Here is a 17,884-nt window from a genome sequence, read left to right on the forward strand (position 1 = left end):
GGGTTAATATGAAAAATGGAATGAATTAAACCAAATCAATAAATTAGTTTAATTTTTTTTACATAATTAGGTTTAATCCAAAATAAACTGATTAAACTTGATATCTATTAGTTTAATTCTCGGTTCATATTTTCTGAAATTGAATTAACCAAAACCAAATATATTATACATATATAATTTTTCGTTTTTTAACTAATCTTTTAAAAATAATTATAGTTGAAAAAATTGATGAGTCTAACCAAATTAATTCATTTTTTATTATGTTGATTTGATTTGAGTTTTTTAAAATAAATTAAAATTCTGAATAAACTTAAACCAATTAATTTTAATTATTCTAAACTTTTTTATTCAAAAATCAAATCCAATTGACTTGTATTCATCTCTAGTGAAATTCAAGAGGATCATGTTGTTGAATTCGGAGGATTTGAAGGATGATAAAATATAAATTAATATATTGAATGACTTGTAATTGTAGGATTTGAAGGTAAATAAAATAGAAAATAATCGTTGAAGAAAAAAGAAACAAAAAAGAACTTTATTATTATTTTTATTGTGTTCAGTGTTTTTTTTAATATTTCCTATACAGTCTAAAATAAAAACAAAAAAAAATAGAACCAATTATTTTATATTTTATCTTATTACTGAAAGAATTTGATGTTTGAAGCAATTATTACAAAAAAAAATTCCACAGATTAAAAATATACAATTAAAAGATAATGACAATAGATTAATACATTTAAAATATATGGGCCAACTTCAAAAAATTAAGTTGATCTTTGACGACAAAATAAAATAAATTTTATTTGTCTAATTATAGCAAATAAATAAGTGCTTGTTTGATTTAAAATTTAATGAAATTAATTTTATATTGTTGTAAATAAAATATATTTAAATGATTTCATATAAAATATATATTCTCATTAAAAAAAATATAGCTTTTTAACTTTAAAATTAAAAAAATTATATATAGTTGGAGCTTGGAAGGAATAGGGTTCTCTGTTTCTCATTCTGACGTTTGCAGTGAGCGAAGCATGAGCAGACTCCTACCGGTGATTCTCTGAATATGGTAGGAATGTGTGACCAAAGTAACGCAGCCACTAGCCAGTCACCTCACCTGTTAACTTTTCTTCTTTTTCTGTTCTCTTTACCTTGGAGTAAATCTTATAATTAACCCATAAGAAAAAGTGTATCTTTCACTTATTAACAGAAAATAGGACATAGTTAAGTGAAAGAATGTATAAATGAGAGAGGTTTACAAATTAAAATTTATATTTTATTTTACGTAACATGAGTTTCACTTTAATTGTGAATGCTATCGAAAGATACCGCCTCTAAGGAACTTATTAATTGACATTGAATATAAACTAAACTTTAAAATGTAATAATATCTCATAAAAAATATTATTATTTTTATTAAAAGATTGGAACTTGAGAAAGCTAGCTAATAACATATTTTAATCATCTTTACTAAAATTAGACTTCATTTAACTGTAGCAGAATCTTAGCCCCACCAAAATAGACTTTAGTTTCCTGTAAACAGAATTCTAATCCCTCCCAAAAAGTAGATTCACTAACAAATTTCATTCCAACCACCCAGGGGAAATATCTGTCTGTATCAATATTTCATTACACCAGCCAATTATATTTTCAATAAATAAATATATTTGCTAAGTTTTTCAATCATTATGAAACAATTTTAATTAAACGCCTAATAAAAATGAAAAAGGAATAAAGGAACCGTGATAGTATCTGTTTCTCTGTCGCAAGACTTATTACATATACAGTATTTATTATTTTGAGAGAAGTTCATGAAAAGAAATTATAAAAGATCAGTGATACAATAATATATGAATGATAAATGTTTACCTTAGAATAAGAAACATTCTTACTAGTATCAGAATTTTTCATAGTTAAACCCAATCAACAAAGTCACTCCCTAATGATAAAAGTTAACTAATACTTATTCACTGATTTATGTGATAAGAAACTTATTTTTCTTAGTTTTATGTTAGAACATTATAGATAAAAATAGATATTAAGACCATTTATCTATCTAATTAGTGTATTTGATCGGCTTGACCCAAATTAGTCTAAACCAAAATAAGAAAAAGATTTATACGAAATAAAGAATGGCCATACACATTAGAATATTTAAGAAAGTGCGTGCACATTTGGATACCTAAAACAAAAAGAGCTAAGCCCTTAAGTCTATAAGACATTATTCATAGTTTTTGTTACATCACAAACTTGTACTGCAAACTAAAAACATAAACCAAGAAAGTGCGTGCACATTTGGTTCTAAAAAATGTTTTTTGTTTTTGTTTTAGACTGCATAGGAAATAGTAAAAAAAAAAACAGAACACAATAAAAATAATAATAATAAAGTTCTTTTTATTTTTTTTCTTCAACGATTATTTTTTATTTTATTTACCTTCAAATCCTACAATTACAAGTCATTCAATATATTAATTTATATTTTATCATTCTTCAAATCCTCCGAATTCAACAACATGATCCTCTTGAATTTGACTAGAGATGAATACAAGTCAATTGGATTTGATTTTTGAATAAAAAAGTTTAGAATAATTAAAATTAATTAGTTTAAGTTTATTCAGAATTTTAATTTATTTTAAAAAACTCAAATCAAATCAATATAATAAAAAATGAATTAATTTGGTTAGACTCATCACTTTTTTCAACTATAATTATTGTTAAAAGATTAGTTAAAAAACGAAAAATTATATATATATATATATATATATATATATATATATATATATATATATAATATATTAGGTTTAGGTTAATTCGATTTCAGAAAATATGAACCCAGAATTTAACTAATAGATATCAAGTTTAATCAGCTTATTTTGGATTAAACCTGATTATGTAAAAAAAAATAAACCAATTTATTTATTTGGTTTAATTCATTCAAATTTTCATATTAACCTAATCCAGTAGTAAATACCTATAAGTTTGACTTTGGAATGACCATGCATTTTCAATATTGACAACAACCTTTGTCATATTTATGAGCAGACATCACAGAAAACTTCGTCTAAAAGTCGTTGGGAGATTCATTTCCTCAAATGTCCATGTTTTTATATTTTTTTTAATTAAAAATAAATTTCTTCTTTAATATAGTCTTAAATCTTAAGTTTTATTCATAATAGTGATACCAATAATAATAGTTATATTGTTGTTAGAAGAATTGAGTTACATTCTATTTTTTATTTAGTTGTTTTAAATTTTGATTTGATTTAAGTTGACTTAATATAATATATAATATGAGTAATAATTTTTGCAAAAAAAACATAAGTAATAATTTTTCAACTCGACACAATTTTGGATAACAACATATTCTCCCCAAATCAAAACACATTGCCGTTTCCCTGAACATTATTACTCCAATTCTACCTTTCTTAAATCTAAACTCACTTCACTCTCAATATTGTCCTTGAATTTGTAAGATATTCAATGGAATATTTTCATTGTAGTGATGTTACATATATAATACAAATGTTTCTTTTCTGCAAAAAGCTTCTTACGTGTTTAAATGATTCTATGCTTAGAATTCTAATATTTTTTTATTGGTAAATATTAATTATTTAAAAAAAATGTTTTTCTGCAAACATTCTTGTTACATGTTTAAATTAAGAAATTAATTAATAACATGGAAACAAAAAAAATATTACAAAATGACTATATATGAAAAAAATTGATTAGAAAAAAAATGTTAAAAAATTAATTAAGGTGATGTGAACATGTATAAAGAATGTCATAGGTGACATCTAATAAGGTGAGTAGATTGTATAATTTTTAGTTCAATAAAAAAGGAGAGATCAAAATGATGTTCGAAAAAAATTATCAAAAGAAATTTTAGAATGAATAATATTTTTAAAATTTTAATTTTTAACTTGGTCAAATGGTATTGTATGATTAATGTAGTTATTGATCACCAAGTGATATGAAGCTTTGTTGTAAAAAAAATTTATGCATTATCATGTTTTTCAATTTTCATATATTTTAAAAATGAGAAAAGGTTTTCTAATTGAAAAATATTTTTAAAAAAATCCACCTGTGCATTAAAAGTTAATTTCACATGTATCATATGGAAAACATTTCATATTAATAAAAAAATAATTTATTAACTTATCCATATTTGTTAAAATTGTTCTAATATAATTTTTTTAAATATATTAAAAATATGAATTATTTAATTACTTATTTATTGATGTTTAATTTTAATAAGATTTGACACAGATCATTTTGATAATATATAAATATAATTTAACGATTAGATGAATAAATATCATATTTTATATAAAATTATCGAAAACAGTGTAATAATTACTTAGATTAATCAGTACATTTATTCTCTTTATATTGATTTGCTAATACCTGGCACACTCATTTTTTATTTGTGGTACAGCTATAGAGAGTATAAGGCTGCTAGTTTCCTACATACATCCAGGAATACTAACCAAACATTAAAATTATACCAATTAATATACATACGTTTAATTAATCAGCCAACATCATCCTCACGAACTCTTCATAATCAATGAGCCCATCACCATCTAAATCTGCCTCTTTGACCATCTGTTCCACTTCTTCGTCTGTCACCTTCTCCCCAATAGTTCTCATTACTGACCTCAACTGCATGCATACACTTATACACATTTCCATATTATATGATTCATATGAGCTCTTGTTGTTGAACAAATTAAATTAAGATTTATATATATACAATTCTCATGGTAATTAACAAACTGTACCTCACTGGGCGATATATAACCATCATGATCTTTGTCAAACACCCTGAAAGCTTCCTTCAGTTCCTCTTCTGCTTCAGTTTCCTTTTCAGTCCAAACATATAGTACACAATTAACAACATCAACTTTTAATTGTACTCTCATTGATAATCAAACTAATTATTCAAGGTCATCTTCTTGTTAATTTGTTTTGCATTAAAACTAATTAAATATTCCCACGTGCACACATTTAAAGCTGAAATTAATTAACTTGCATAGCCATCTCCATCTAACCAAACAAAATAAATTAAAATAATGGAGGATCAATATTGAGAGTAACTTGTTTTAATTAATGCAAAACAAAGCCTAATTTACCATCTCCATCTTTGTCAAAAAGACAGAAGGCCTCCAAAAACTCACCAATTTGCTCTTCCCTCAAGGCGTCCTTCATGCTCGATCCCTTTATATAATATTAATTAAGACATAAACTATTTAACTTTCAGCTCAATACAAGCTCATTGTACGTAGATACGGGAGGGAGAAAGAGGGACAGAGCACTCATGCTATATATATTGACTCAATGACTCCTCGATTTATAATTGCATAGGAAAATTCTAAGCCTGCAACTTACTTTTTAGTGTATAGGTGAAAGAAAGAGTTATGTATATAGAAAAAACAGTCAATCCTTTTTAAAAAAATATCAAAAATAATAAAATAATTTGATATCATAATATAAATTATTTATCATAAATTTAATGTAAAAATACGTGTTTAAAAATTTTGCTATTATCAATTTTAATTATATAAAATAAACAATGACATGCTAACTTATATAATAACTCCATTGAATATGGAGGTTGGTAGCTTTGACCAAGTACAGTCTACATATTTGTACTTTACAATCGAATTAGACAAATTACGTGTCTGTACGAAAGACGGTAAGGAATGTACTTAGATTTGAAAACAAAAAATTAATTACACATACTTAATATGCGGTATAAGTGTGTGTTTGATTTAAGTATTCAATGTTGAGAGGTTTCAAACGTCCCTGAATCAAAAGCATTAAACCAAACACATCTTAAGTGCTCAATATTATAATAGAATTATAGTTTTTTTTAAATACTTCAAATATTTATATATATATATATATATATATATATATATATATATATATATATATATATTAAAAAACAAATTAAATATATAAAATATAATAGATTGTATATAATCAAAGTATTTCTTTTACACCTTGTTTACTTAAATTAATTTGAATTATATATTTACATTAAAATGTATATTTTCATTTAAAATGTGAAAATTAATTTTCCAACTTTTAATCGAACCAGATAAATTTATAGTTGAAAGAAAAGGTAAAATGAATTTGAAGTGGAGTGGAGAAATTAATCTGAGTTGTACCATTTGGAAATTAACACCAGAATTGGCAGGCAAATAGGAAAAAAGAATAGTAAGTCCCACAAAAATTCAATCCCGTATTCCCAACGACAAGAACAGTTTTATCTTTCAAAAGCCTATGCACGGATATACAGTAAGGAAAATTAATAATTTCCCATTCCTCATTTTTTTCTCATGTTACTATTTTAATATTTTTTTTTCACAGTATTTATCTTTTCAGGAAACATATATTTCAATTCTTAAGAATTTTATAACCTAAAGGATTACTTGAGTGGAACAAGATAAGATCTTGCGTTTGACAAGTCACGGCTTTGAATTCGGTTAACAATTTTTTTTTTTACAGTACATAATGATTTGTGTCTAAGAATAGTCTTTTTGAGATAATTAATAATTTTGCATTTGAGAATATGAAGAAATAATAGTCTTTTTTAAAAAATTTATTTGATTTACTGATAAATAAATTTTGACAAAAAATTATATATTTTGTATATGTGAATGGTTGAGTCTTTTTTTTCTACAGATACATGTCAATGATATGAATAATTATTTTTTAATGAATATTTTGCAGGAAAAACTGAGTATTCAACCAAAATATGAAGATTCAAGATCTAGTCCAATAGTAGTGTAGAAGGGAAGGGAAGGGGGAAAGAAGGCAAATTTCCCAGTTTAGGTCTGTTTTAGAAACTATTTCCCAATCTAGGGTTGTTTCTAAACATTTTCCCCAGAGGTGTTGTTTGCACGTAGTCTGCATGGGAATTTTCATGCAAAGCGCCAGCCTGAATAGCGCCTCACTCTCGCACGCGACACGTGGCTGTGTCGCCTCTGCCACTGGCGACACCAGTGGTATCGCCACCTGCAATGGCGCTTTGGCCATGCAGGGTGGAGTTGCTGGTTTGACCAGCGCTTTAGCCCTACGTGTAGCAGCAGACTAGGTTGCAGTAGTCTGCTTTTTGCAGAAGGTGAAGGCGCCATTGGTGTTGGCGAGGCCAGTATGCAGATTTGTCGAATCAATTAATGGTGACCCGTCAGTACGCAGACCTAATAAAATTGACACATCTTGGAGAGTAATGGTAGCCTCTCCGCATCTCAGGTGAAACATGTGGGTTTCGGGTCTCCATCTTTCAATGAACGCACTAATTAAGGCCGCATTTATCTTTAGGTATCCCATTTTCATGATCCAATAAAACCCACATTGCTGAAGCAGAGGAACAATTTCCTCCGATATTTGTTCTTCACCTTGATACGTCGGGACTGCTCGTCTGATGTGTAGTTTTCTGTCTGGTTCCCCATTCCAAACATGTTCTGAAACATGCTTGGGTTGCATCCACAAGATGTCCACAAGATGTCACCATCAACTGGACCAGACCTAGTTTGTACACTTGATGAGCATGACGACGAAGATGTCATTGATCCTACAAAATAAAATATAAAACAATTAATTGACGATAAAATTTATACATTAATTATACATACACAAATTAAGTATATTTACAAAAAACTTAATTAAAATAAGGGAAATTTAAATGTATTATACAATCACGGAAATTTAAATGTATTATACAAAATAAATTAAATCACATCCAAAGACAATTTTACATAAATAACAAATTATATTTTTTTAATTTCAATAACAAAATATATTATACAAATAACCTAATTCATATATATTCTATAAATAATTTAAATTACATACAAATATAAATTTCAATATATAAAATAATATTTATATTTTCGACTAAAAATTAAAATAATATATATACAAAATTAATAATTAAATTTTCAACTATAAACTAACGTAATATAAAAAAATAAAAATTAAAAACTAAAACTAATGTAATATAAAAAATTAAATTCTAACCTAATTTAAAATTAATAATTTATACTACATAAAATTATTCTTAATCTATCATATCAAATATTTAAATTAAATATAATTTACCATATACAAAATTAATGACTTTAAATAATTACGAGTAAAATAATTTAATATACAAAATCAATAATTTTAAATACGTAAATCTATTATAATTTAAACATAACATATTTTGTCTAATAATAACTAAAACTAACGTATTTTAAAATATTTCATTCTAACCTAATTTAAAATTAATAATTTCCAGTACATACAATTTTTCTTAATCTATCATATTAAATATTTAAATTAAATGTAGTATACCATATACAACATTTAAACTAAAGCTAATCTAAAATTAATAAGTTACGCTACTTCAAACTATTTCTAATCTATTATACAAAAAATTTCAATTAAACCTAATCTATCATATAAAAATTTAAAATATTTCTAATCTATCATATAAAATTAATAACTTAGAGTATGTAAAACTATTCCTAATTTATCATATAAACCTAAATCTAATCTACCATTTAACATTAATAATTCAAACTAAACTATACAAAATTATTATCTTATAGTACCTAAAACTGTTCATTTATCAAAATATAATTTGGCATATATAACATTAACAATTCAAACTAAATTATACAAAATTATTATCTTATAGTACCTAAAACTATTCATTTATCAAAATATAAACATCTACATAAATAAAACATATAAAATATATTGAATATATAACTTACAAGCTTTTAGAAAATAGAAGAACACAAACTGAACAGCACCACCAACTACCTCTCTTAACACAAGCAACCACCTTCTTTTTCACCTTCACCACACAAATTTTACAAGGAAGCGCAACCTGGTCCCTCTATGCACTTGGATTTTTAAATCCCACCTGAAGCTGAAAGCGCTAACTCCACTGGCGCCTCCCTCTCACGCAAATCGCCACCTCGAGTGGCGCCTTCCAGCTACGAACTGAGCAGCTGCAGGTGCTGCAGCCTATGCCTGCAGCTCTGCAAAGCTAAAGTCGCTGGTCAAACCAGCGCTTCCATGCACCTTTGGACGCGCCAATAGGAGTGGCAACATGCAGTCCTTTGTCGTCAGTTACAGTGGCGACATGCCACGTGACTTGTCCCTGTCGAAAGCGCCATCAGCACTGGCGCCATGCATGGCCTGGTACGTAAAAAACAACACCTAGAGGGAATAACTTCGAAAACAGTTCTAGTTTGAAAAATTCTTTGTAAAGGAACCCTAAACTGAGAAATATGCCTGGAAAGAAGGTTGTACGGATGCATTGATGCTTAATTTTCTTGAAACGGTACCAATTTTGTCGTTCGTGCTTTCCATTAATTTGACTTTGCACGTCACTTCGTTCTCGTAAATACGAGTACGTCCTTTTGAAATTTGATTTCTTATTTTTGTTGCGAAATTATATCAATCAAACTTACAAAAAAAAAATTAAAATATCTTTTATTCTTTTTTCCTAATATTCTTCTAATTAATAAAAATTGCATAAATTGTAATGTTTCCTTTTCTTTTTTCCGTCTAAATATATAATAGATAACTGTTTATGTAAGTCTATAGGATAAGATAATAAATAATTATCTTATTCTTATTTTAAGTGTAAAATTAGAGCTTTATTTAAATAAATTAGTGTATTTAAAGTATGTCTATGATTTATTTTCATTAATTAAAAGGCATCCGAAGTGGGTACCAAAGATTAAGAATGAAAATTAGTTTTTTCTTTTTTAGAAATAGATTTTTTTTCCTGTAATGTTATGTCAAATTTAATTTATTTTACGTTATCACTAGATTTTGAACGTGTACGTTGTTTGGGTTTGTTTATATTATACATTTATAATATTTAAATTTAGTACTATTTTATATTGTTAATTTTTAGTATATTATATCATATATTTTTAGTGAGTAATTCTCTTTTTGCTTAATATATACTATTAATAAAGTAACATTGTCTATAGCTAAAAATAGGTTTTGGCAAATATATATAATTCTATGCAGTTCAACAATTAACTTGACTTTTATTAATTGTAATTAAATAGCGGAAAAAGAAAATTAATGATTATTAACTTGTATTCACAATTGTTTGTTTAAAAAAAAACAGAAGCAATTCTTTGGAGGGATTAAGAAATACTTTCTTTTAGCATAGATACAAAGTAATTCAATTATTTTAGGAGGCCATTATCTTATATAGTTAAGTATATGTAGTTTTGTCCTGCATATGCAAGCCAAGGAGATAGAAGAAAATTTTGAACCAGAGAGCGTCACACCTTAGGTGTTGAGAGGCCCAAGGATGTGCCTCACCTTTGACAGAGCATGACTCTAAGCTTGAGATGGAAGACAACCCTTCCTTGTAATTGTGTGGTTTATTATAATATTTAATAATTTTATCATACCAGAATTAAAATTTTATATTATAGTAATTATATTTTAAAAAATTATAATATTTTAAAATTATTTGATATATCATTTTTGTAAATCAAAATAAATGTAATATAAATTTTTTAAATATATAAAAATGAGTTTCATTCAATAATCTTTTTAATTTTGTTCAATTCATTAAAACTTGGCACAAATAATTAATCTATATAATTATAATTCAATGTTAGATCAATAAAATAATATTTTATATAAATTTATTAACTATAAAAAAAGTAATTATTAGTGTAATATACTGTCTTGTGTTATGTAGTTAAAAGAAAGTATAATAATAAAGTTGATTTCTTCTCATTTATCGCAGAAAGAGTATGTACAAGGGAATTTAATTACATTGACCTTAATTTAAAGAGATGAGTAAAAACTTGAACTTACGACATGTTAATCGGAGTATTTAGTACAATATTTATTTCAAAATGGAATGAGAAGCATATTACTTTATAGGGAATATATGAAGCAAAATCAAATGGAGCGCGTCTACTTGAACAGAGTTCACGTCATAAATAGATCGTACTCTACATACGATGAAACAATGAATTCAGAAAATTCATTCTTCCACCTACGTCTGCCAACAAAGCCGGCCTCATAATGTTCCATCCAAGTGAATAAAACGATCGCCAAATCGATGTTATTATACATGTCGTATATCCCCCCAAAAATGATTACTTGGATTCTATAAACCTGCATGCAAATAAATAACTCGAGTGTTAGAAAGCCTTGGCCTTGAACACCCACAACCAAACCTAAGCAGCAACTGAAGTACTAGTTATATATCCAACAAGCAGGAATAAATATAAAGGAGCGAACGATCGATGGAGTTTCCTACGAACCTTTTGCCAGACGAAGCGAGCCCAGAATGGATGAACAAAGGAGACAATGCATGGCAGCAACTGTGGTGAAAAAAAACATGGGCCATTAACTCTGCTTTCATGGCCTTCTACGCCTTCGCGGGCGTACTTGTATGCTGGGTGGAGTGGGGATTCCGCATGTCATTCGGCAAGAAAATGGTGTTCTTCTAGGGGAAACCAGGGGTGGCGCTGGACGAGAAGTTTCTTCTGGGGCTCATTCCGAATGCTACGATGGTGTTTGCGGGGATCACATTGATCTTGATAGCTGAACTTTGGTGCGTGGATGCTGTTTGTGCCTCTTTGGCTTACTTTTTCGTATACCGTCACTGCCTTTAGCATTTGGTTGGCAAAGCCTGGGGTTATTGATTTCTCTGGCGGATATGTTATTCACCTCTCCGCCGGAGTTGCTGGTTTTACTGCAGCTTATTGGGTCATTCACTTTTCTCTAATTTATCACTTTTACCCAAAAATTCATTTAAATAACTACTCCTAACTCATTTATAATCAAAATTATCAATAAATACTTAAATCATTGTTTTTAAAAGCAAACTCGCTCTTACTATAAAAATTCATAATTGTGTTTTAAGTTAACAAATACATTTTGTGATATATTTTTTATGTTCATCCAAATGAAATTGGGATCGATTTTCTTATATAAAATCTCATTATGAATTAATAAAAGGAATTAAGAATAAAGACTCTATAATAATAGGTTCTTTGTCTAATTATTTGTATCCAATTATTAATTATTGATAAAATTAGTAAATACTTTATTGTATCAATAACTTTAAAAAAAACTTATATAAGGTACTATTTTAAAATTTAAAGAATTTCTTTAATATTATAATTTTTAAACATGTTTTTTCTTTAAAAATATTGTTACTAAAATAAAACTCAAACAAACGGCCTTGTATATAATACCTGAAAAGAAAATGCAGATCTTGTTTTTTTTAGGGGAAATGAAGATCTTGTTAACTATCTGCACTATAAACATCACAGTTGGAAAGTATATAATAATTATTTTGAGTTATACATATACAACACCTAATTAAAATATTATATATGATGCGTGAATATATTTTTCATGTTTCAGCTAAAATATAAATATGGGTGATATTGTTTTTAAAAAAATTGAATGATTATGGTACATAATATGACCAAACAACTGTTGAAGTAAAATTTAATTCCACTCTTAATTTTATTTATATGTACAAATATACAATGAATATTCAAGAGAAAGGAATAGAAACATTTTTGCGTGAATAATTTGAAGTAGTTAATTTTCTTTAAAAAAAAATGCTGACATTTGCATTGCATGTGATGGTGGTTGAATAGGTGGGTCCACGATCTGAAAAGGACAGAGAAATATTTGCATAAAACAACATGATTGTGCCGCTTGGGTTGGAGTGGGTTCAACGGTGGAGGTCCGTTCGTGGCGAGCACGGTGGCATCTCTGGCCGTCCTTAACACACACGTGTGTGCTGCTGCTAGCATCATCGTCTGGGTCCTACTGTGTTGGGCGCCGTACAGGGATGATGACTGATCTGAATTTGGCTTCTTTTTATTTGGGTGCTGTCGCTCCAAAATCACTTAGTTTTGAAAGTTACTTTTTCAAAATTGGTTTTGAATCAAAAGGGAGTTGCTACGTGCACCCAGCATTATTGCTGGGGCACCCAGCAAACAGTGAAGTGGCGAAACTGCCCTTCAGCAATTATTCTTCCGGAAGAAGGTTCTTCTGGAAAAGTTCCGGAAATAATTTTTCCAGAAAGTTTCCGGAAGAATCTTCTTCCGGAAGAATAATTTGTGTCTTCCAGAAGAACTCACAGACAACTTCCGGAAGAACGTCATCCGGAATGTTTCCGGAAGAAGCTTCTTCCGGAAGAATTCCATTGTCTTCCGGAAGAAGCTTCTTCCGGAAGTTAGTTTTTTTTTTAACAAATATTTTATTTTGTAATAATTTACTTTTAATTGCATAAACTAATTTATAAAATAATTAATACTGCATAAATAATTAAATAATAAAATAATTAATATTATTATGCATAAATAATTAAATAATTAGTGAACGTAATTATGACTAATATTTATAATTTGTTTTTTACGCGCATGTCAAATATTAATTTAAACCATAAAAATTAATTAATTCCTAAACGTGATTATTGTTTTATAACAAAATGAAGAAAAAAGAATTTTTATTTTATAATAATAAGTAAAAATAAAATAATATTTAATGCGTATGTAATGACAATTTTGCCCTTGTGTAAATTTCTTTAAATTAACGTCTTCAGGCTGTGTTTTACTGCGCTTTCTTTGTTTCTTCTTCCGTTTGCTTTGTTTCTTCTTCCGTTTGCTTTGTTTGTTTCTTCCGTTTGCTGTTGTTTCGGTGGTGGTCCCTTCAGCAGTCTGTTGGTGGTCCCGTGAAGTGAAGTATTTGAAGATTTGGTGGTCCCGTGTTCCGTATTTGAAGTTTTATTAGTGGCTGTTGTTCCTATTTTGTCGGAGGTACGCGTTTATTTCGTTTTCCGATTAGTTTTTAGAGAAGAAAAACAGTAAAAAGTGTATCCGGAAGAAATTTTAGGCACAGAAGGAGGAAGGTCCGGAATGACCACTTCCGGAAGAAGGTCTTCCGGAAGTTACGAAGGCCAATTCCGGAAGAAGTGCTTCCGGAAACTACTTCCGGAAGACCTTCTTCCGGAATTGGCCTTCGTAACTTCCGGAAGACCTTCTTCCGGAAGTGGTGAATGCAAATTCCGGAAGAAGTTCTTCCGGAAACTACTTCCGGAAGACCTTCTTCCGGAATTTGCATTCGTAACTTCCGGAAGACCTTCTTCCGGAATGTTAAATTATTAGTAATTTTTTTTAATTTCTGTTTTATAATTTATATATATATATATATATCTGTTAGTTAATAATGAATTATTGGTTTAATTAGGTATAATGATATATATTGTGGATTATAATTTTTTTGTTTTATAATGGTATATATATATATATATTTCTGTTTTATAATTTTTTTTTATTTCTGTTTTATATATGTTGTGGATTATTGATTTAATTAGGTATAATGGTATAATATTAAATGATTTAGGTAACTTAAATGTATAATGGTACAAAAATGTTTTATTAGTTGTTTATTATAGTGATAAGTTTAGTTTAAGTAAATAATGTAGTTATAAATTTAGAATATAGTGATAATTTTAATATAGTCGTGTATGATGCATATGTCCTATTAATATGTTTGTTATTTAAGGTGTAGTAAATTTTTGGATGTGGTTATATGATAATTTGAATGTACTTGTGTATGATGCATATGTCCTTAAGATGGACGAAGATCAATGGAGGTATGACTTTGCGATGTCACAAGAAGTTCATATGGATTATGATTATGATAATCAAGAAGAATGTGGAGTGAATGAACCACATGTCGATTGTTCAAATGCTTTTAATACATCTCAGGTAATCATAGATAATTTGAGTCATTGGTTGAATTGATGGTTTGTATGAAAATTAATGTGTTAGGGTTGCGTTGTAGGTATTCGCTACTCGAGATGATGTTTTGCAATGGGCTCGAACAGTTGCCCATGAAAATGGATTTGTTGCAGTGATTATGAGATCTGACACAGAGACCGGTAGCAGAGGAAGAAGTTCATTTGTGTTAATTGGGTGTGAAAGGAGTGGTACGTACAAGTGTAGAAATAAAGAATTCGTTAGAAAAGACACCGGGAGTAGGAAATGTGGTTGTCCCTTCAGGCTTCGTGGGAAACCAGTGCGTGGAGGGGAAGGTTGGATGGTGAAGTTGATCTGTGGGATTCATAATCATGAATTGGCGAAGTCCTTAGTTGGACATCCATACGCCGGGCGATTGACTAAGGAAGAAAAGAAAATTATTGCTGATATGACAAAGTCGATGGTGAAACCGAAAAATATCTTGCTAACGTTGAAGGAACACAATGCCGACAGTTACACCACGATAAAGCAAATTTACAATGCAAGAAGTGCATATCGTTCTTCAATAAGAGGAGCTGATACCGAAATGCAGCATCTGATGAAGCTTCTCGAACGTGATCAATACATTCATTGGCATAAATTGAAGGATGAAGTTGTGGTGCGTGATCTGTTTTGGTGTCACCCAGATGCAGTAAAGTTATGCAATGCATGTCATCTGGTATTTTTTATAGACAGTACCTACAAAACAAACAGGTACAGACTCCCACTACTTGACTTTGTTGGAGTGACACCAACGGCGATGACATTCTCTGCTGGGTTTGTATATCTGGAGGCTGAGCGTGTTAATAATATTATATGGGCTTTGGAACGATTTCGAGGCCTATTTTTAAGACACGATCGCCTCCCTCTTGTTATTGTCACTGATAGAGACCTAGCACTGATGAATGCAGTGAAAACTGTGTTTCCCGAGTCTACTAATTTGTTGTGCAGGTTTCATATCGATAAGAATGTGAAGGCGAAGTGCAAATCTTTAATCGGGGAAAAAAATGCGTGGGACTATGTAATGGATAACTGGGGTACTTTGGTTGATTGTCCGTCCGAATACGAGTTCCATGAGTCATATCAGAAGTTTCAAGTTGCTTGTTCGCCTTGGCCGATGTTCGTTGACTATGTTAACGACACATGGATTATCCCCCACAAGGAAAAATTTATTACAGCATGGACGAATAAGGTCATGCACCTAGGCAACACAACAACAAACAGGTATTAACAACTGATTTTATTTGTTAGTAACGATTAATATTAAATGGTATTTAATTGTTGTATATTTTCATGTTTGTTGTGTATTTTAAATGTAGGGTTGAATCAGCTCATTGGGCTCTCAAAAGAGTACTACAAAATAGCGTTGGAGACCTATGTAGTGTTTGGGATGCCATGAACAACATGATCACGCTGCAACACGTCGAAATTAAAGCATCCTTTGAAACCAGTACACATGTGGTTGGCCATGTATATAAAAAAACCTTATACAAGAGGCTTCTTGGGATGGTTTCGAGGGATGCTTTAAATCAGATTGCTTCTGAGATTGACCGTCTACGTTATCTCGGCAACAATCTCTCTTCTTGTGGTTGTGTGATGAGAAGCACGCACGGGCTTCCTTGTGCATGTGAGCTTTCTAGGTATACTGCTACCAGCATCCCATTGGAGTCAGTCCATCTTTTTTGGAGGAGACTTTGCTTTTCAGACCAAGGGTTATGTGAGACGGAAGTCACCATCAAGGAAGAAATAGAGGTCATATCTAAAAGGTTTGATGAACTTGATGTGGCTGGCAAAGTAAATCTGAAGAGTAAACTTCGAGAAATCGCATACCCTGATCATAACTCTATGTGCCCTCCTCCATCAAAGGTGAACACTAAAGGTGCACCGAAGAAACCGATGAAAAGAAGTCAAACATCCACAAAGCGTGATCCGTCTTACTGGGAGTATGTTGATGCTTTTCATTCTGTTCAAAGCAGCAACTCTCCAGTGAAACGAAGTGCATCATGTTCTCAACCGCGTCAGCCAACAAGGATCATCCCGATGTTGGATCAATTTGCGTCATTCTTTCAAGGTTTCATTCGTGACGTTGTGGATGTGAAAGCGGACGGTAACTGTGGATATCGGTCCATTGGCGCTTTATTAGGTATGGGGGAAGATTCGTGGCCGTTAGTGTGTAATGAATTGCTTAAAGAACTTGGCAGGTGGTCGCATGAGTACATGAACCTCTTCGGTGGCACAGAGAGATTTGAACAATTAAAGTTGTCCCTACTTGTTGATGGATTTTCAAAGGTATGTTTTTAGGTTAATTTTTTTTAATAACAATGTTTAAATTACTTACATGTGTATGTTTGGTTCATTCAGGTTAGTATGGACAAGTGGATGGATATAACAGACATGGGATATGTGATTGCTTCACGGTATAACGTAATCCTTGTATCGTTGTCCCAACAACAAAGCATGACATTTTTCCCTCTTAGAAGTCAACCACCACCTGACTCTTCTGGCCACCGCATCATATGTGTCGGTCACGTGTTTGGAAATCATTTTGTTCAGGTACATTGAACATAGTTAGTGTAACAATTATACAATGACTTCGCTGGTTCGTTTGGCACGGTCAGCGCATGATATAATGTTTGTTCATGTACAACAGGTTTATTTGAAAGACCATTGTCCGTTGCCGCCCCCAGCGCTGTTGTGGTCAACCAATTGTTATTCTCAGGCAAAGCAATGGGCAATTCCATATATTAGTAGAATGCAGGAATACACAAGCTTGATGTCATTCAAAACACACTATGTAGACCTAAATGAAGACTAAACATTCATTGTTTATTTATTTGTATTCATTATGCGATATAATTCGTTGTAACCCGTCACTAACCAATTAATATTATCAACTACTCGTTTGGTTAAGCAAGGAAATTGTTGGTCCAACAAAAATCATTTACGCGTGCAGCATACATCATTGTCATAATTGACAACACATAATGACATGCATGCGTATTACAGTTTGAGCGTGACAACACATTGGTTGACTTCAGTACACATTTTGAAACTAGCAGTCGCTCGACAAC

The 17,884-nt window shown here is 30.0% G+C and overlaps 1 protein-coding gene and 1 pseudogene across 1 annotated transcript; one reads left to right on the forward strand and one right to left on the reverse strand.

The window, feature by feature from the left end:
- Window positions 1-4,457: 4,457 nt before the first annotated feature.
- On the reverse strand, window positions 4,458-5,205 carry LOC114398774 (calmodulin-like). The gene is made up of 3 exons (XM_028360924.1): window positions 5,116-5,205; window positions 4,779-4,859; window positions 4,458-4,659 (listed from the first exon to the last, which is right to left on the reverse strand). Exons 1-3 carry the CDS (start codon window positions 5,203-5,205, stop codon window positions 4,525-4,527), a joined length of 306 nt encoding a protein of 101 aa, XP_028216725.1. The 3' UTR covers window positions 4,458-4,524.
- A 6,179-nt stretch (window positions 5,206-11,384) lies between these two features.
- LOC114398775 lies at window positions 11,385-12,870 on the forward strand (annotated as a pseudogene).
- The last annotated feature ends 5,014 nt before the right edge of the window (window positions 12,871-17,884 follow it).

Source organism: Glycine soja, chromosome 19, assembly GCF_004193775.1.
Source record: "Glycine soja cultivar W05 chromosome 19, ASM419377v2, whole genome shotgun sequence".
Lineage (NCBI taxonomy): Eukaryota > Viridiplantae > Streptophyta > Magnoliopsida > Fabales > Fabaceae > Glycine > Glycine soja.